The sequence below is a fragment of the Rhizophagus irregularis genome, chromosome 19 (genome assembly GCF_026210795.1).
Source record: "Rhizophagus irregularis chromosome 19, complete sequence".
In the NCBI taxonomy this organism is placed as follows: Eukaryota; Fungi; Glomeromycota; class Glomeromycetes; order Glomerales; family Glomeraceae; genus Rhizophagus; species Rhizophagus irregularis.
Window position 1 is genome coordinate 3897987 of NC_089447.1, and position 21554 is coordinate 3919540.

The following is a 21554-nucleotide window of genomic DNA, read 5'->3' on the forward strand; positions in this document are numbered from 1 at the left end:
TTTAATGACTCTGTGTATCATCTCAGATCTCTCTCTTTCTTTCCTTCAAAATATTGGATCGTCGTCTAGATTGTAACAGGGAATAAATGAAGATGTGAGAAAAATAACATACGGATCATCGCTTACTAATTCTTTTTGAGAAAGCACTCAGCTGCTTTTGATTTACATACAGCAATTACAACATGTAAGTACAGTATGAAAAATTGTATAATCGAAAAAATTACTCTGTAAATCGTAAGATTCAATTTTGATCAAAGATTTGAAGATTTCATATATATAAATATATATTGATTATATATATATATATGTATAAAATTATAAAATTAAAAAATTTAAAAATTTATTATAAACTAATTTATTATATATGTAAAGTAGTATTAATATTAATTTTTAATGTTGTGGAAAAGTGTGGAAAAAGAAAAAAATTTGTTATTAGAAAAAAAGAATTTATTTAAAAAGAATTTGTTATTATTTAAAAAAGGATTTATTAAAAAGAATTTGTTAAAAAGAATTTGTTTAAAAAGAATTTGTTATTAGAAAAAAAGAATTTGTTTAAAAAGAATTTGTTATTAGAAAAAGGAATTTGTTAAAAAGATTTTGTTATTATAAAAAAGGATTTATTAAAGGATTTATTAAAAAGAAATTGTTATTAGAAAAAAGAATTTGTTAAAAAATTTTTAAAACGGAACTTTTCATTACGGAACTTTCATTACAAAACTTTCATTACGAAACTTTCATTTCATTACGAAAGTTTCATTATCGTTATATATTTAAGAAAAGAAGAAAAAAAATTTTTTTTTAAAAAAAAAATCGGTTTGAAACGTTGATTTATATTAAGTTTCTGGCACTTTGTATACTATTTATATTATTTGTAATTTGCTTTCTATTACGAATGAAAAAAAGTGTATATACCACGCTTGTAATATCTCGAAATTTCGTTAACGGTATTGACCGATTAGTTTATTATTTTAGATGGCACAATCTTCAAATGATGAGATTGATGACATCGTATCTATATCTAAAAAAAAAATAAAAAAAAATATCAATATTATTCTTTCTTTTAAACATATGTAAACATATGTAAACATATATAAACATCAAACACATCAAACATCATATAGTATATATAAACATCAGTAACATCAGTATGTATAAACATCAGTAACATCAGTATATATAAACATCACTATTTATAAACATCAGTATATACAAACCATTTGAATAATAAATGCTATGTGTTCGACTTTCCCAAATACTTTGAACTTGAATCGGATATTTATTATCCTCTTTCTCTTTAATATAATTTTTTAAAAAATTATATTTTTCTTCATTTTCATTTGTTATAACTTCAGTAAAAAATGTTAAAAGTTCTTGAGCATTTGGTCTTTCTTTAGGATCCTCATTCCAACAACGTTTCATTAATAAATTATATTCTATTGGAATATCTAATATCTTTCTTGGACGTTCACCTTCTATGATGGCCAAATGCAATTGTATTTCATCATCATAATCTTTAAATGGAGGTGATGAACTGGCAATCATCCACATCAACATTCCAAAAGCATAAATATCCGAAGCAGTAGTGTAATTACCTTCTTTAAGTACTTCAGGTGCCATAAATGGTGTATTCCCATATATTTGATTATTGGATGATGATGGAGGTCCTGAGAGTCCAAAATCTGATAACCAATATTGATTCTCTCGAATTAAAACATTTCCTGGATGAAGATCACGATGTAATAATCCTTTGGAATGAAGTTGTGTTAAACCGTTGGCAATAAACCAGAATGCTTGATAAACATCTTTCCAAGTCAATCTTTCAGAACAGAATTCCCAAAGATTGCAAACCATTGGACGAAGAACTAACATCAAATTCTTTAAATTTGTACTTTCATCTCTTGTTACTCCGTATAAAGTGACCGCATGATTACCCCAAAATGATGCTCTGATATGGATTTGAAGCTAAAAAAACAAATTATTAATGTTAGATATACAATTTCACTTTAAATCTTTAAATCTCAAATCTCGCTTTAAATTTACATATACCTCATTAAAGGATTTTTCATCATACATATATGAATCGGGAAGACGTTTAAGAATAACAGGTATAGGACCCGTTCTAAGAAATGAATCAGTTTCAGAAGAAAAAGTAATAATCTTTCCTTTTTTCCATTTTGCATTAAAAATTGTAGCAAAACCACCTCTTGTTTTTTCTTTAATATCATCTAAATCTTTATAAGGAATCCATTCAGGAAAATGACCAGGTAAAGGATAATCAATTTGAGAATTTTGAATAGTTTTATCAAGTACCATAATACCTGATGTCCATTTATTAAAATTTTCAATTAAAATATTTCTAACACAATGTTCACAATTTAAATTAGTACGACCTTTTAAATTACATTTATTACAATAATATTTAAAATCATTATTTTCTTTTAAATTATAAGTATCAAGACCACGTATTATATCTTTTTTAGCTTCTAATTTTTCTTGTGAATTTAATAAATTATCATTATCAAGAATTTCCAAAACTTTTTTTGCTACTTGTTCATTTATTATTATTGTTCCTCCTGCTTTAAAACAACTTTCAACAATTTTACAATTTATTAACCCGTAATTCATAATTGTATATTATATAGTATGTATATTGTATATTGTATATTGTATATATGAGATTGAAAAAAATACTGTAAAAATGTAAAAATCTTTTTGGTTATATGAAAAAAGATTTCAATAATAATAATAATAATAATAATAAATTCTCGTTAAAAAAAATTTGCTAAAATTTTCAAAATTTTCAAAATTTTATATAAAAAAAAAAAATAATTTACTTTTGGATCACGAACTGACGAACTGTGCATGCACCACCACCAACTTACACTTATTAAATGTCGTCGATGTCGATCGATCTTTTTTTTTTTTGTCGAATTCTTAAAAAACAACACTTTAAAATTGGTTATCCATCCGAATACAGACTAGTTTGTGCAATGTCTCCTAACTTTATCTAAAAATAATTTGTTTATACTAAACATAATTCTAACTATTTTTTGATTAATTGATACTTAATTACTTATTTGTTTGGATTTTTGAATTAATAATTAATTTGGTTTTTTTTTTTTTAGGTTTATTTTTATTGGTACAAAATCTCTTTCAAAAGATCTTGAAATAATTAATGTTACAATTTACTAAGCATAGAAATTTCTAATTTCTAATTTCAATTTTCCATTTTGTATGACGCGGTTTTTATTTTTTTTAGTAGGATAATAACTAAATTATAATAAATTTAATATATTTGAATATTAAATTTGATTGAATATTGTTATTAATAATATCGTACATTACGTAAGCTAATTAAATGTACTGCAATACAATAGGTTAGACCGCCGTATGACGAGGGACATGGTACCCCGGGTATCTTGCAAATTGCAAATTGATCATTATTATATCTATATCACTCTATAAATCGAATTTTTATTAATGAATAGAATAAAAGTTTGTATAATTATGTATAAATATATAAGTAAAATTAGATTTTTTTAAATAATGAAATCAATAAAAAATGAACTATTTTTTTTCAGGCTAAAGATATGAATGGGTACTTTGATCTGGTAGGGTCCGCAAACGGCACAACATACGGGTACTATTATGACAAATTTGGTGAAACAAAAAAGTGCCTTTGTTATGTAAATTCAACTCAGCCCATGATTTCTGTGATGACCTTTGATGAACCTTTATTTGATGAATATTTCATTGTTCCTTGGATCGGGTCAGGTTCATTTCACCGGTAATCATTTCATCCGACAATTATTTACCCCTATAAAAAATAAGTGTCCGGAAATTGTCCAGAAATTGTCCGGAAAATTTGTCTAAATAATTGTCCGGAAAATGTCCAGAAAATGCCAGGTACCATGTCCAGAAATTGTTCCGAAAACACACTCGTTTCCGGACACTCATTTTGTCCAGAATTTGTCCGGAAATTGACCTGAAATATTTTTTCATAAAATTTGGCCCAAAAAGATGATCAACAGGTGACCATCATTATAATTGCTTTTAACTTAAAGTTTTATATCATAGATATATAGTATTTTTGCCTGCTCGGCAAATTTAATTAGTATGACAAAGAAGGTTATGAATGTCAGTCTTGTGCTTTTTGCATTTTTCTACAAAATTAATTTATCCTTTTTTGGAAGTAGCGTCCAGAATTTGTCCAGAATTTTTTCATGTCCGGAATTTGTCCAGCTCAAATTATCTGAATTTTTACTATGCCCGGAATTTGTCCAGGTTTATCCGTCCGGAATTTGTCCAAAATTTTATACTGGACAAATTCTGGATATATTCTGGACAAAGTCCGGATATGTCAAAATTTTAGGTATCAAATTTGTAGCAGAAAATAGACATTTTCCGGACAATTTCTGGACATGCCAGATTTATTCTGGACAATTTCCGGACATTTTCGTAGACATTTTCTGGACATTTATTTTTTATAGGGATACGTTTCACCGTCAATTATTCATTTCACCGACAAGATTATTTTACCGACAGCCATTACGGTTGTGAGTTGCGGTTGTGAGTTGCGGGTTGCGATTAGTAAGGCTTAGTTGCGGCCACATCTTTACCCCTTATCCTAACCTTATCCTAATCCTAACCCTAATTTCCTTACCCCAAATCTTGTGATCGTTGGCGAAACATTTGTCTGCGAAATGACCCTGTCGGTGAAACGCTTGTCGGAGATATAATTGTCGGAGATATAGTTGTCGGAAACTCTTTGAATCACCGTCACTTTTACTTGAATCTTCATTTTCTCCAATGATAAAAACTATTAAAAAGAAATAACCAATTTCGTTAAAGAAATCCTTAACAACGTTAAAGTTTTCAAAGATGTGATACTACAGTATATTGTGAAAAAAAAAAAATTGGTAAATATAATCCATGACTACAATATCAAAAAGTGAGACATGTCGTACGAGATACCCCGGGTACAATTTCAGTACTATAAAGATTTATTATATTTAATATATTAAAATTTTGAATTTGATTTATAATAACCATTAAAATATGTAATGGAGTATTTTAAGTGGAGTTACTTTTAGGAGTTACTCTTAGAAGGGAGATATCTTGTACAAGTGAGATACATTAATACGGATTACAATAGATGGATTGGATTAATTGTTCGAAAGTAATATTTAAGTAAATAATTTGGTGGATAATTGATTTATCGTATGAACACCCGACAGTCTGGAGAAAGAAATATTCTCTTTGATCGTTTTCACCGTTTTCAACAATAAGTTTTAGTATTCATGTAATTACTGAAATTATAATCTTTGGAATAGTTTAATATAGATTTAGATAGGTAATTATTATTGTATTGTATTTAGGTAATAATGTGCTTGAGGCCATTTGCCATTTGACAGCCCAGATTGTTGCCCGCGTAAGTGGCACAAATAGATAAATACTATACAACAAGTGTTTAGCCATAGTCTATTTAATGATTTTAATGGTATTGTATGAAGAAATTAATTATATTAATATATTTATATGTGAATAAATCGGAACATGTGGAGATTAAAATTATTTTGATCGCGTAACCTTATGATTGTGTAACCTTGACCTGATTAACTATAAAATACAGTTAATACAGTTTTAAAAAATGATCAATCGATTTCTGCCCCTAGAATGGAATTTTCAGAGCATAGTAAAGGCTTTGGAAGAGAAAAAGTAAGCGGACATCACGATATCACGTAGATGGATCAAAGTTCCACTTATTATTGATATGTATGGTAGTCTGCCTTTACAGATAGACTGGAAATTATCAGTGAAAAAAATTGATACTTCTTGAAACACTTGAGTATTTATTTAACAGGAAATTTATTTATAGTTAAAGTGAAAAAAAGCAAAACATGCATCAGTTGCTGGACTGCTCAAAGTTATTTTAACATCCCTAATGGTCTGACGTTTTTGATTAAAAAAAATTCAATTTTTTATCAACAACAAAAAAATCATTTATCAACAACCTTTTTTAAAAAAAATAATTCGTATTTAATTAAAAAATTTAATTATGCCCATCGAATGATCCCGCGCAGCAACTGATTACTTGATAAGACAAAGATGATGGTGCTATCATTATTCATTAATCCTCCGATAAACATTATGGCAAATTCTGGTAAGAAAAAATCCTTTGGATTGCTTAGGCTTGTTATCAGTTTTAATAATCTTCTCATGTCCTATATTAGCTCACTATAAACCATGGAAGAAACCATGGAAGAGAAAACAATCTTCACCAGATATTGCTATATATATATCGCCCAACATTGTTTTATCACCCGATGTTGATATATACAGTATGTGGAAACCCTCATGCACGAATTATATGGGGAGTTGCAAAAACTTCGATGATTGGAATAGAAAGTGAGAGCTTTGGATGCGATAACAATATGTGAGGATGTGTATTTAAACAAAGTAAAAGCTACACGAAATATCCCCAATTCAATTGATTGGGTATTCAGTATATAGCACAGAAGTAATATATGATGTTATCTACAACATCCCCCATGAAATTTGAAAATATGTTGATATTAGGTTTGCTGTTGGACTCTAGGGAAATCAAAGCTGACAACATAAATCATTATTTGTCATCAATCATTGATGAATTACTCAGATTTTGGAAAGAAGACTCTTATTTACAAACGGTTTCGTTGAGGAAATCTGCATTAGCTCCAACTTAAATATTCTCCATTTGGCCTTATCTTCAGATCTATTACACAAGCCATCTTGATGACAAGTTACCCACACGCAAAAAGATGTACTGTATATGATTGTATGTGACACGGCTATTTATTATTCAACATTTTCGAAATGTTATAATTTTTTTTATTTCTAATATTAGGCCAGACTCTTCGAAGATCGTTCTGTACGCGACCACACAGCCATTTGGGAAAGGATTACGAATCAAACCCTATGAAGCGATGAATGGACAACAGTGTGGAATTCATTCATTAAACGGGGATATGAAAATTTAAGTCGAATGTTTGACGGTCAAGAACGACAACACCATTGCCCATACACAGCATAAATAGATTATTTCGTACGAGGGTTACTGGGCAACAGTGTAGCCAAAAATGGAGGAACCTCGTAAGGGACTACCATGTAAGTAAATAAATAAAAATACATTCATATAAATTGAATTTATTTGTCTAATACTCCAACTGATTTGATATTTAGAATTTTGTCCTTTACCGTAATGGAGTCCCTGGGCGGCGGCTGTGGACGCGTACCGGCCAAAGATACTATAGAGAATTTAGAACGAGATTTTGGGAAAGGCCAGGTACAGTAAAGGAGCTCCTTCTACAGCTGGATACGCCTACAATTTGAATTAAATTCAACGGTCCAAACATCAGAATGAAGAGCATAAAGTTTATGGTCTCCCTCTTTCCATCAAATAATCATTATAATTGCTTTGGACTTATTTTATGTTTATAAATGTTATTATATTGGATATTTACCAAGGCTCTTGTACATACATCAAACAACGAGAGATACATCCAGATGAAACGAACCAAATTGACATTTTTATTAATGTCCACAAAATGGATAGTCTTATAATTATAAAAACAGAGATGGTTATGGAAATTATAATTGTATTAGATAGAGCGTTTACATTTTTCGTTAGATATCTAAGAAACTTTATTATAATAATTTTTTCGCAAAAAATTCTTGTTAGTTCTCCAACTTTATTTAAATATTTGTTTGCGTTAACTTATAATTAATGATTGAACTTTACATGACGAAAGATTCTTTTTTGTAATTATAATTTATACTTTCCCCTTTTCTAATGTTACAAGCATATACTGTAATTTTCATTTCCATTTTTATTACGCGATTTTACTTCAAGTAGGATAACGAAATTATTATATTTATTAAGGTTAATTAATAACTTATTGTACAAATAAATACAAATAAATACAGTATATTGGTAAGTTAATTAATAACCTATTGTACAATTAATTATTAAAAATATACTACTACTATTATGGCAAATTGATGAAACAAGAATGCTCTTATATGTAAAATTATTAATGCCCATTATGCCCATGATATGTTGGATGTTGTCCTTATGTTTCATTGTTCTTGGAATCATCGCCGCCACTTTTACTCGAACCTTCATTTTCTCCAATGATTTTTCCTTCTGATTCATCTCTTATTTGTTTTTGCCACATTTCATAGTATATACCTATAAAATACATTAATACGTAAATATAATTTAATTTTTAAAATTTACCATCAAATCCTTTAATTGTTTAATTACCATCTCCTCCGTTTTCTTCGGCTTTTCGAATAAGTTCATCGTGAGTTCCCTAAGAATAATTTCATTAATTATAATTAGTAATTTAACGAAAAAATATTTTCAAAGTGAAATTTTTTTTTACCTGTTCAGCAACTTTTCCATCCTTAATGCTAATGAAATCGTTAAATATTATAATTTTAGTTAATATTATAATTATAATAATTATAATTAGTTAAAAATTCAAAAAAAGTACAAAGTCCAATTTAATACTATGAAAATAAATGACTAACCAAAGAATCAAATCAGCATTAACAATTGTACTCAATCTATGTGCAATTACTAAAGTTGTACGATCTTTCGTCATATGTGAAAGAGCATATTGAATTTGTCTTTCTGTGGTAGTATCAAGAGCGGACGTGGCTTCATCGAGAAGAATTATCTGTATAAATATTCAATAGTTTAAATAGTTTATAAGTAAGTATCCCTTTCAGAAAAAATATTATTGCTAATAAAATATGTTTTGATACATACCGGTGGATCCTAATTAAAAAGCAAGATTTGATTTTGATTTTGAATGATGTTATTTTTATGTTAGTAATCAATTTTAATAAAATTTCGCGTAAAAGATATGGTTATCTAAATCACCTTTAATATTGTCCTAGCAATAGCAACTCTCTGTTTTTCACCACCACTTAAACGTAGTCCACGTTCTCCCACACGTGTTTCATATCCTTTCGTAATAAGATAGAATAAATTAATGCAATTTAAAAAAATATTGTTAATATTTCATTGTACATACCATCAGGGAAATTTAAAATACGATCATGAATTTGAGAAGCTTTTGCAGATTTATGAACTTCCTCATCGCTTGCATTGATGTTTCCATAATGAATATTATAGAAAATCGTGTCATTAAATAAAACAGTATCTTGTGGTACAACTCCAATATTTCTTCGCAAACTTTCTTGTTTAACAGAACGAATATCTTGTCCGTCTATTAATATTCTTCCCGAATTAACGTCATAAAATCGGAAAAGAAGTCGAAGGATAGTTGATTTTCTACATAGAATATACTCTTATGTTAATTTGTTTTCATGCAATTTAATCATTACATTCATATTTAATATTTACCCGCCACCACTAGGACCTACTAAAGCAACTGTTTTTCCTTTTGGAATTTCAAACGAAATACCATCGAGAGCCGTTTGTCTTTGATCATATGCAAATCCAACATTCTCTGTTTTTTTTTAAAAAAAAAGGTAATTATTTTAAATTTCTTTCTCTCTATATATACATGTATTCTGAAATGATAAAATTACCGAAAACGACCGATCCTTCAGTAACTTTCAATTCTGTTGCGTCAGGCGCATCTTGAACACTTTGTTGTTCTTTAAATAATGCAAGCATTTTTTCCATATCAATGAAATTTTGTTGAATTATACGGTAATATGTTCCAAACCAATTGAGCTACAAATCAAAAGAATAAAAATCAAATATTAATTTTCTTTATGAAATTTAATCTCAATCAAAGGGTTAAGAATTAAGTAGACTTTTTAACCTACCGGACCGTATAATTGATTGATATAAGTGACAAAGAGAATAAAATCACCAACTCTAAAATCTCCACGAGCCACTTTCCAAGCACATAACAAACACCCTGCTAATAATCCTATCGTAATAACTAAATTTTGACTAAGATTAAGCATGTTAAGTGTCGCTGATACTTTATAATCAGCGACTTGAAACTTGACAATAGCCTCATCATATCTTCTAATTTCAAATTGCTCAGCATTATAATATTTGACAGTCTCAAAATTCAAAAGTGAATCCACTAAAATTCATAAACATAAAAAACATAATAAATTAATATTAATTTATAATTTTAATTTTCCAAGAATTTTAAATTATAACAAACCAGCTTTGGATCGCGCATCATTATCTAAATCAATCATTTCACGTCTGAAACTGGTTCTCCATTCAGTAATCAAAACTGTGACATAAATATAACTTCCCATCGTAATAAAAACTATAACCCCAAAAATCCAACCAAATTCGACAACAAAATATATAACTGCTATTACAATGTCAACAAGTACAGGGAAAATCTGAAATATAATTTGATTAAGTAATGAAATGATACTATTCGTTCCTCGATCCATAACGCGTAAAACTTCTCCTGTTTTACGATTTATATGATAATCCAATGAAAGCCTAAATAAATTAACAAATTTATAAATTTTAAAATATAATAAAGATTTTAAAATTACATTACATTATAATTCTTACCCATGCAAATGCTCGAACATTTTGACAGAAATTTCACGGGTTGTATACTAGAATTAACATATCATTTTGTTACGAAAAGATTAATATAGTTAAATGGAATATAACGAAAAAAAAACTTATTTTTCTATTTTACCTGGCCAATGGGAATCCATAGAAAATTTTGCGTTGATTGAATTAGACCAACACCACCTTGCAAAAATCTAAGTAAAACGTATAATGCAATCGATTCCCATGCAAATCTCGCTATTTATAAGTTTAAAAATTCAGATTATATAAATAACGTGATAAAATATTTTAATATTTAAAACAACTTACGTGGACCATCTTCACCAACCAACTCATTTGTAATAGTCTTTAATTGTTGTGGAGTCAACACATTTATAATACGTCCAGCAATTAATAAACCAACGCATACAAATACTAAAAATTGTAGTAGAAAGTTCTTCTTGGGCCATAAAAATGGTAAAAGACTGCCCATTTTCTCAAAAAAATCAGAAAAGGCACCCTTTTCAGGTTGCCTTTGCTGTTGACCTGTTTGATCAACATTTTCATTAGATGGAAAGGTACCATAAGATGAATCGTCACCAAGAAGTCCTCGACCTGATTCAAAATCTTCTCGGCCAGAAGAGGAGCGAAAGGCATGAATCAACGATGCAAAACTTACAATGATGAGTGAAACATAACGAATGGAAGTTATATAAACAAGAGCTTGATCATAAAATGAAATTACATCTCCTAATATTTATACATATATGAATCATTAATAACTTAAATCGTTGTAAGTATGTAAATATAATTAATTAATTGTACATACCAGGTTTATTAGATATAAAATGAGTTATCCAATAATGAAAGATTAACGATTCAGCAGAAAGAGACAAAAAATAAAAGCAATAATTCACTGATGACCATTTTCCCAATTTCTTTCTTTCATAAACCATCAATGATAAATTTAAAACCCAAGCTGCCCATGATCCAACTTCATAAAAAACGATATAATTTGAGGTCCAAACTTTAGATTCTAATGCTCTAACGATGATCACGGCACAATCGGCAAGATAAGAAAGTAATATAAAACCGCTTGTTCCATAAATTATTCGGGATAAAGGCGACAACCGTCGTCTATCTATTAATGGATTATACTCTATTGTTCGAAGTTTAACTAATCTATACGTGCCAAATAATATTATAAATGATAATAAAAATACCGGGACGAATAAAAATAAAGGGAATAATGAGAACAAAGAAATTCCAGAAGTTGGGGAAAACAAAACCTTTCCCGGAGATTCGGCCGAAAAAGATACAGGCAAATTTTTCATGGTTATTTATTATTTCATAAAATTTTGTCTGGTAATGAGTTATAACGAAAGAGATTGAAGGAAAGATAAAAACTCATCTTCCATCTTTGAAATACATTGTTTGGTTTCACAAGTGTACACTGAACAGTAAGGTATTACTAATTACAAAATTTCCTGGACACAACTTGATTGGATGTTAAATCGCGCGATTTTATAATCGCGAATAATATACTTGAATAAAAGTAAAATTTAATGTAAGTATATGTAATAATCATACATAGAAGAATTTGACCATAAATAGATTGCAGTTCCTACTTCCCAAGTAAAATCTGATAGAATACATAGAATACAATAGTTACTATTGCTAGAAGATCTTTCCTTTAAGCATGATCTTCATTTTCATTTAAATGGATTACGGTTAAAAATATTATCCGAAATGTCCGAATATCCGCAGTTTCATCCCAAATAATTGATTAATCTATCCCATAATCCCATAATGAAAAAAACAACCGATTCTATATAAAAAGATAAAAATGTAATTCACAATGACTATCTTCAAATGATAAGACGAAAAAATCATAGGAAAGATAACAGAGTAAATTCATAAGTTATTGGTTCATCAAAAGAGTTTTACTATTAGAGTTATTAGAGTACAATTTCTACAATAGGGAAAGATATATTTAAAAAAGTGGATATTGGAATAAAATGATCCTGGTATCATAAAAATATATAATTTGAACTCTAATCTTTAGATCCTGACGATCGGGAAAAGTACAAAAATGCATTCCTTTATTTTTATTGCTTGTTTTGAATTTTAATTTAATTCATGAGTGTTACATATACTTATGGAGGAAAATTAATTTATGAATTTGATATTATGTGAAACAAATAAATTTATTTTATTTATTTTGTATTTTTTATTACGTTATAATTGCCAACCAATCAATGATCAGATTTTTTTTAAATATGAAAAAATGAAAAAACTAAAACTTGCCAAATTTAATAATAATTTCATTTAGATTTAATCTTCATTTCTATAAATTAAAAAGATTATAAAAGAAAGTTCACCAAATACTAGTAATTGCACGAAAAAAAAAGAACTTTGAGAATCAATTATTACCTCTCATGACCTAAAATACTTCTCAACCTTGTTATCTCATCTTCCAATTCCACCACTCGTTGCTCGAGCTGATTATAGTAGTTACGAGATCTATTGCGAGATCTTCTAGCAGCCAATCTATTTCTTTCTCTCCGTCTGGCAATTCGAGCTGCTTCGTCGAGTGAGGATCTACGACGCGATCTTCGACCCGATTGACTATTGGATGTTTCAGTTGAAGTCGTACTGCCGTTGCTTGAAGCAGGAGGAGATGGACTTGCACTATTTGGAATATCGAGTTCAGTGGAAGTGGTTCCGGGGAAAGGTGTAAAAGATTGTTCAAGATAATCTCCTGGCATTTCGTTCACAAGTGGAGGAGAAGAAACTAGAAAATATTGAGGTAGAAATAAATTTACTGCTGGAGAAGTTTCTTCTTCAACAAGTAGATTCCACCACAACATTTCAGAATTAATGAATTGATCAGACATTTTACAAAAAAACAGAAATTTTATATAGAAGAAATTATAAAAAATAAATTTTTAAATGGGCCTTTTTTATTTCTTTTTGAATTGTGAGAAAATTTTCGAATTAAGATGGTTTTTTTTTTCTCGCATCGATTTTGTAAAATGTGTGTGAGAATGTACTGATGTAAGATTTTAATGCATACTGTTATAATAATTTAGTAGCATGATGCTGATGTGTTACTTATTAAAACTTAGATCAAGATTTTTCAATATGCACTTTAAAAAAGCGATATTTTATATTGATAATAGATTATAATTTTTTTTTTATAGAAATTTTTATTACATCATATTACTTGTTTTACTTGTTTTATAATTCATGATTATCTAATAAATGTTCAATAACTCTAGTTCCCGCAGCATTTATCCATTTTCTCCTTACAATTACGGTCATATGAGCTTCACCTTCTATACGCACTAAAATTTTTCTCCAAGTCATATCTTTATGCCAATTTCTAGCTATTTTTTCTTCAATCGATAAATTGTTCTGAAGACTAGGAGGAGGTATATCTTCAGGTGTATAAACTTTGTCATGAATTATGGGTGAGATACCAGAAAAAGATCTGGTAAGATAATCTTCTGTGATCTTTGGAGGATTAAGAGATGCAAAAAAAAATTTTAAATTCTCTCTTATTCCTATTTTGATTATATCATCTTCATCGAGATCGACAAAATAAAGCGAAGAAGTTTTTAATAAAACTAAATTATCATTAACAACATTCGAATATAATGTACGATTACGAAATTTCATGAGTGCTATATGAGATGGAGAAGTTGGGATATGGATAAGAGTAAAGGTTCTTGATCTGTTTTACGTTTTTTTAAAATCAGTTCTTTACCAGTTTTACCTAATAAACCTAATTTCATTGGAATTTTAATATACCAAGCTAATTGTGTTGAACCGAGTAAAGGACTTGCAAAAGCAATAAAATGAATCGGTTCTATTTTTTCGAAGAAAGTTCCATTTGTAACACTTTGTAAATAACCTGCAACAAATAAATTAAATAATACACCTAAAGAATGACCGATCATCGAAATTTTCGAAATAAAAGGTTTATGAGATGTATTCCATCCAATATATTTTAATAGATGATTAGCTAATCTTTTACTACATTTTTCTATACCTTCCTCAGTGAGAGAATGATTTACATCTGAAGCATATACAACTATTTTATTATTATTTGAATACCTTTCTTGAATAGTTTCCCTTAAATATAATTCATCCAGGATTGAACCATTAAGTCCATGTGTTAACACTACAAGATGAATATCGTTTTTAGAATCTAAAATTGAGAGGTCAGGTAATCTAAAAATATCAATTGTTTTATAAAATTCATGAGTAATTAAAGAAGAATAATTATCAGTTTTATCAACATTTTTTGGTATAATAGCAAACAAGCTAATTTTATATTTAATTCTAGTAATAGAAAATAATATTTCGCTAATTATTTCTATAGTCCAATCTCCAATACTATTTGAAGGAATTGTTAAAGTTAATTTCCATGATTCCCCACAACTAATACTTGGCTTACAATTAGGAATAGAGTCAAGGATTTGTTTCTTTTTAACATAATCTGTCGAGACAACAGATGCTGATAAATTATAAGGTCCTGATAAAACTGCTCCACGATAAATTAATGGAGTTTTATTGGTTATTTTAATAATTAGATTATGAATAGGAGGCAAAGAATTATTAATAGGTTGATCAAATTTTATTCTATATCTTGATATTTCACCAATCGAAAGTTCTGAAAAAGAATACCAGATTCGAACAAGGTTTTGAGACATTTTTATGGAGTTGATAGGGTATTGTTAGAGGGTATTTATTTTTAAATGATAAATAATCAAGTTGTAAAACATTTATCCGAAGGCCTATTCGGCAAATAATGGTTCCGTCGGCTTTTTGTGGCATTAAATCCCAACTATTCCTAAAGAGTAAATTTATGCGGCACATACATTTTTAAAATTTTTGATTAGTTTAGAATAATTTCTTTAATGATGATAATTAATTAACTAAATTATTATAATACTTTAATATTTTATAATTAATAGAAATATTATTTTTGCATAGATATTTTAATAATTATAATTAATAGAAAATTTGAGTCGGATTTTATGAAAAATGTTTATGTAAAATAGGAATTGGCTTAAAAATGTTTATAAATAAATATATTTAATTTATAGTTGTTGAGAAGCTGGTGGTGTAGGCGGTGGTGTTAAACTTAATTGTCCTCTAATTTGATCAATCATTCTTGTTGGACCTTTTGTCGAGTTTTTAAAATTTCTTGGTGGAGTTCTATTATTATTATCGTCCTTAATGAACATATTACTCGTATTACCTCCCGTATTAAATGATCCACTATTGTCAGAACTTATATTTCTTTGCGCTGCAGCTTTCTGAATTTCTATTAAACAAAAAAAAATAAAATGTTTTTAAGGAAAAAATAGAAAATATAAATTTATTTAAAACCTTTAATTAAATGAACTAACCTAAAGCAGCAATAATTCTACTAGTCTTATCATCTTTTTCAGCGTTATTATTGGGTAATCTATTCCATCTTGCACCAATAATCTCATCATCATCATCATAATCATCATCATCATCATTATCGTCATCATAATCATCACTTAATTCAATATCTTGATTCGAAGTATTCCATTGAGATTTTAACATTTCTAGTTCATTAGTTAAGGAACTTATTACATTAGAATTTCTTGGACTTGAATCTCTTATATCATCTTCGATTTCACGATAACTATCAACGGCATGTTCCATTTGATCTAATAATAATGCAATTTTATTTTCGGATTCTCGCCACTTTTGTTCTAAATCTAAATTTTCTTTTGTGAGTTTTTCGTTTGTTGCACGATATTCGGCAATTTGTCGTTCTAACATTGCACGTGATCCTTCCAAATTTTTATTATTTATAGGTCCTTTTGGTCCAGATTTCATTGAAATAAATTCTTTACTAACATTGGAATATAGTTCATCTAATTCATTTTGAGTACCCCGTAAAGCTTTTTCGGATTCTTTTAATGATTCTCGGAGTTCTTGATCAATCAATTGTAAAGATTCATTTTCTTTACGTAATGTTTCATATTCCTTACGTAAAATTTCATATTCTGCATCCATCATATTTTTTTCGTTACAAGCACGTTCGAGTTGTGATTTTAAGCTATCAATTCTTTGTTGTAATTTCTCTTTTTCTTTAACAAATTCTGTCCTTTGTTCTTCAAGTTTTCGATTAGTCAATTCTTGTAGTTTAGAATTTTGTAATTCTTTACGTACTGACAAATTGTTTTCAGTTTCAGATAATCTTAATTCTAATTCTTCGTTACGTTTTTGTGCTGCTGCTAATTTTTCATTTAATATAACGACCTCTTTTTTGCCTTTTGTTAATTCTTCTTTCATTTTTCTTAGCATTTTTTCTGAATTATTAACGTAACGTAAAGCGGTTTGATGGTCATTTTGAACTTGATGATATTTTTGTCTCGTTTCATTAAGTTCTCTTTCTACATCTCTGGCCTTTCTTTCCGCTAATTTAAGATCGTCTTCAATATCCCTAGAGCTATCAGGTGTAACACTTTTTGATCCAGCGCTACTTGCACGATCCAATTCTATTTCAAGAATTTTAGCTCTTTCTTCTGCATCCTTAGCTTTTCTTAAAACTTGATTATGCTCATTTTCAAGTTCATCATATTTTAATTCTAATTCTTTAAATCGATTTGATAAAATTCCTCCTTTATTATCATTATCTAAAATCCCTTTTTCTGTTAATACGTTTCTCATCATTCCCACTTGTACTTCAGCATCTTCAAGAGCTCTTGTTTTTTCCGTTAATAATAATTCTTTTTCACGTAATCTATCTTTTGTTTTTGCGTTCTCATCTGATGCTTCAACTAATTTACGTTGCAACATAGCGGAATCTGACCTTGCTTTCATAGCAGCACCTTCCATTTGTGAAATTTTTACCATAGCATCCGCAAGTGAATTTGAAGTTTCTTGAGAAATTTTTTGTGAATTTTCATTGAAAGATTTTAAATTGGCAATTTCTTGCTCAAGCATCTTTATTTTTTTTGCAGCTTCAGAAGAATTATTATTACCTTCATTGTTCAAACGTGAAGTGTTTAATAACTCTGTCATTCCTTCTTGCATCATAGCACGCACTGCATCAACTTCTTTTTGAGCTTTAGCCAATAATCTTTCCATCTCATTAGCTCTTGCATGAGTACGGTCTAAATCTCTCATTTTAATATCCAGTTCAGCCCTTAGCCCTGCTGCTTCTTTTTCTAAACTAACGATATCTTGACGAGCTTGTATCCATAATGATTCTGCTTCATTCGCTCTATCATTAGCGGCTAAAACAGCAATATTAACCTTTTCTAAGGTCCTTTTATGTTGTTCAAGTGATTGTTGTAATTGATCGACTTGGTTACGTGAATTATCAGAACTTGAACGATACTGTGAAAGTTCCGCCGTAGCTTCGGTTAAACGTGCACCATTTTCTCTTAATTGAGATTCAGCTGCGGTGGCACGAGATTGCAATGTAGCCAATTCCGTTAATGCACGTGCATGGGCTTCTTCAGCTTCTTCAGCTCTTGTTGTAGCTGACTTTTCACGTGTTTCGGCTGCTTTTCGCGAACTTTTATCATGATTTGAAGTTTGTTGAAGTTGTGATATTTTATTTTGCAGTGATTCTTTTTCTAAAAGAGCTTGTTTTAACCTTTTTTCTAAATCTGTTGCACGTTCAATTTCAATTCTAGCGAGTTCTGATTCTGACGCATCTAATAAAGCGTTCAATTTTGCTTTAAAATAGACAGCTTCTTGGATAGCTGCTGTTCTTGCACGTTCTGCATCCGTTATTTTTTGCGAAGCAACTTGAGCCTGATTCGCAATTGTTGCTTTTGCTCTTCTTAATTCTTGTTTTATTTTGACGACTGCTAACATAATTTTATTACGATCAGAACCTGCTTCACCGATATCCATCAAATTTTCAGTATTAATTCCGTCAGGTAATTTATTATCATGATCTTCTTCAAAAGCATAACCTGCTTGTCTAGCAAGAGCAAGTTCAGCCTTCAACCAAGTTTCGCGATTCTTAAACTGATTTAATTGTACATCTCTATTCTGTAATTCACGTAAGAAATTATCTCTTTCCGTATTAGATATAGGAGCAGGAAAATGATCAAGAGCATCAAAGGTAGGAGATCTTAAACTATTCTGACTCATTATAGATGATGAAGTTGGTGATGATATGGTACCACTACCGCCATTACCATATATTGTATAGTTACTTTGGGGATTTACGAATTGATTGGATGACGAACTGTTGCTGGAAGAATTTGGAGGACGGGGTGCTTGACGTGGATTTTGAAAATCTCCAATTGCACCAGCCATATACATAGGTAAATTTGTCTTATCGTAAGGACTCCCAGTAGCTTGTGATTGAAATGGTCTACTTAATTCAGAAGTTGGAGATTGTTTATTGAGACTTTCAAAACTTTGTTTATGGCCAGCTGGCGGTGATAATGGACGAGATGATTCCGACACTTCTCCTAGATTGTTATTATATGAAGAATTCGATAAACTAGATGGTGAACCATTTGGTGGTCGTTTAGGAAAAAATTGATTTCTTGGACTTCCAGGTTGATGTCCCATAGGTATAATTTTTGGCGAAGGTACTGGTGAATTTAAAGAACTTTGACTTCCAGATGGTGAAATTTGTTTTGACCTATTATAATATGCAGAATTATAATCATTTGGTGGTAATTGTCCATTAGGGTTCATTGAGCTTTGTCTTGTAGTCATAATATTACTAGAAAGTTGATTTGGTGATTGTGGTGCAGATCTATTATTTTCTAGGCCTGACATTGCTCTCGCTTGTTGTTGCACTGTTGTTCTTTGATTTTGAGATGGGTATTTTATCTTGGCTATTTTTTTTTAAAAAACAAAACCCCCCAAAAGAAACAAAAAAAAAATCAGTTAATAAATTAATTTGGTTATTAATAAAATAGATACATACATGTGTCTAATATGTTAATAATGCCATCTTCGTCCGGTTTTGGAGATTGTAAACAATCACCTCCAAAAATTAAAGCTTTGTCCCGGCTAGTTGTCATCACGAGACCTTGTCTAGGACATGGTGCTATTCCCATTTCGGAAAACATGTACCATCTTTTATCTACATAAATAAATGATTTCAAATTAACGTTCACAAAAAAAAAAAAAGGAGTAATAAAAAATAAAATACTAACTGGAAATCTTGAAAGCTACCAAATCACCTATTTCTATTCCATCCTGACCCTTTCCACCAAATATATATATGATATCGTCTATAAGAGCAGCACCATGGTTTTTTCTTGGAGCCGGAATATAACCTATACATGATAATTCACTCCATGCATTGGTTTGTATATCATACTGCCATGTATCATTATAGTATTTATCTCCATCAGTACCGCCAAAGCTATCAATAAAATTATTATTTTAATAAAGAATAATCATCTATTTTTTTTTTTTAAGAAACGATTTCAACATCACATACATGTAAATTTTATCGTTATACGCGCATATTGTTTGACCTGATCTGCCTGCTGGAGGATCGTTTAATGGAGTAATAAATTCCCATTGAGCTACACCATAATTAACTATAAATGTAAAAGATGTTTCTTAATTCTCAATCCCAAAATAATATAGTAAATTTCAAAAAAAAAAAAAGAACTTACGAGATTGTAGGTCAAATGCGAATAGATCGTTCAGGAAATATCCATCAGATTGTCCACCAAAAATATACATTTTTGACCCGATCACAGTGGCCGAATGAGCAAATCGTCCAACATTAGGATTGCCTTGTATAGGCGGTTTATACCATTGTTTCGTATCTAAATAGGAACAATCATAATAAAAAATTCACGTTTATCATGATTAAATATTATTCTCACATTTGAAAACATTTAAAACTTTTTTCTTTTTACCGGTATTTAATATATATATGTTGTTATCAGGTTTCTCTATTGGATTCATTGGTAAACCACCAAAAACTAAATAAAATGGGATAAATATTTAGTTATAATGTAATTAAACTTGAGCATTAATCTAAATATAGGTACCGATCATATTATTTCCAATATTAACTTGTGTGTGAAAACTCCGCGGCGGTGGAATATCTCCTGTCGTCATTAATCCACAAACATTGAGCGTATCTGTTTTAAAAGCATCGTCAGCATTTGATAACGTAATAGAAATAATTTCATATAATTCATCCAAACTTACTTGTTTCTATCATAAATATATCATTAGTTACACGTCCATTAGATACACCACCAAATAAATATAGTTGGTCATTAATGCCGCTTTGATTTATAGAATGACCATATCTTGGAAAAGGGTTCGATATAGAAAGTGTTTTTTGAGACCAAGGACTTTGTTTTTGTTGTTTTTGTTTTTTTGTGAACATGATGCCAAATTTTTATGGAATAATATTAAAAAGTCATACGAATAATGATGTGGGAAAGAAGGGTTTAATATTTATTAAAATAAAGAATTCTAAAAGAATGTAAGAATAATAAATAGGGAAAGTTGGCTTTTTAATGTGTTTAGCCCTTGGATATTTGTAGGAAGGATGACTTTAAAATGGTGGGTAAGAATCCTTTAGTCTTCTTCCTTCTTCCTTTTGAAAGTTGTTTTATTTTGTTTGTTAATTGGTTATACGCTTATTTATTTTATTTTTAATATAAATCAGTTCGTTTACGTTTATGCATTTGTTTGTACCACTCGTTTGCATATTCTGAATAACCTATCAGCTATGAGAAGGTAAGAATCGTCTAACATTTAAAAATTTATTAAATGGATTCTTATTCAAATCAGAATTTAAGATTAAAATTAATTATATTATTAATTATTTTCGTATGTGTTTTTTTTAAAAAAAACAAACGTTTTCTCGGAAAATCAAATTTAATTTCTCCCATTATTATTAGGAAAATATTGTGGATTATCAAACGAATATTCATGTGAGAATTTATTCAATTACTGTATTCGAATTTTCGAATGGTTCATCCTATTACTCATG

At 29.2% G+C, this 21554-nt stretch overlaps 6 protein-coding genes across 6 annotated transcripts; 1 reads left to right on the top strand and 5 right to left on the bottom strand.

The window, feature by feature from the left end:
* Positions 1–968: 968 nt before the first annotated feature.
* Positions 969–2625, bottom strand: OCT59_011404 (uncharacterized protein; the record flags this gene model as incomplete). Its single annotated transcript, XM_025330395.2, has 3 exons — positions 969–1018; positions 1215–1962; positions 2047–2625. 3 exons carry the CDS (start codon positions 2623–2625, stop codon positions 969–971), a joined length of 1377 nt encoding a protein of 458 aa, XP_025177744.2.
* A 3525-nt stretch (positions 2626–6150) lies between these two features.
* On the top strand, positions 6151–6725 carry OCT59_011405 (uncharacterized protein; the record flags this gene model as incomplete). Its single annotated transcript, XM_066136478.1, has 3 exons — positions 6151–6163; positions 6234–6341; positions 6580–6725. The coding sequence occupies 3 exons, from the start codon at positions 6151–6153 to the stop codon at positions 6723–6725; spliced, it is 267 nt and encodes an 88-aa protein (XP_066001093.1).
* Positions 6726–7885: 1160 nt separating this feature from the next.
* OCT59_011406 (uncharacterized protein) lies at positions 7886–12697 on the bottom strand. Its single transcript, XM_025317748.2, has 15 exons — positions 11385–12697; positions 10886–11305; positions 10704–10813; positions 10571–10617; positions 10200–10495; positions 9847–10115; positions 9604–9751; positions 9416–9521; positions 9084–9343; positions 8930–9015; positions 8816–8824; positions 8575–8723; positions 8427–8454; positions 8306–8354; positions 7886–8230 (listed from the first exon to the last, which is right to left on the bottom strand). Exons 1-15 carry the CDS (start codon positions 11887–11889, stop codon positions 8112–8114), a joined length of 2601 nt encoding a protein of 866 aa, XP_025177745.1. The 5' UTR covers positions 11890–12697; the 3' UTR covers positions 7886–8111.
* Positions 12698–12889: 192 nt separating this feature from the next.
* On the bottom strand, positions 12890–13452 carry OCT59_011407 (uncharacterized protein; the record flags this gene model as incomplete). The annotated part of the gene is made up of 2 exons (XM_025317749.2): positions 12890–12902; positions 12989–13452. The coding sequence occupies 2 exons, from the start codon at positions 13450–13452 to the stop codon at positions 12890–12892; spliced, it is 477 nt and encodes a 158-aa protein (XP_025177746.1).
* Positions 13453–13795: 343 nt separating this feature from the next.
* Positions 13796–15273, bottom strand: OCT59_011408 (uncharacterized protein; the record flags this gene model as incomplete). The annotated part of the gene is made up of 2 exons (XM_066136479.1): positions 13796–14241; positions 14325–15273. The coding sequence occupies 2 exons, from the start codon at positions 15271–15273 to the stop codon at positions 13796–13798; spliced, it is 1395 nt and encodes a 464-aa protein (XP_066001094.1).
* A 390-nt stretch (positions 15274–15663) lies between these two features.
* OCT59_011409 (uncharacterized protein) lies at positions 15664–21427 on the bottom strand (the record flags this gene model as incomplete). Its single annotated transcript, XM_025309318.2, has 8 exons — positions 20759–21427; positions 20461–20688; positions 20212–20367; positions 20031–20133; positions 19741–19952; positions 19509–19667; positions 15976–19416; positions 15664–15890 (listed from the first exon to the last, which is right to left on the bottom strand). Exons 2-8 carry the CDS (start codon positions 20507–20509, stop codon positions 15664–15666), a joined length of 4347 nt encoding a protein of 1448 aa, XP_025177751.2. The 5' UTR covers positions 20510–20688; positions 20759–21427.
* Positions 21428–21554: the final 127 nt, after the last annotated feature.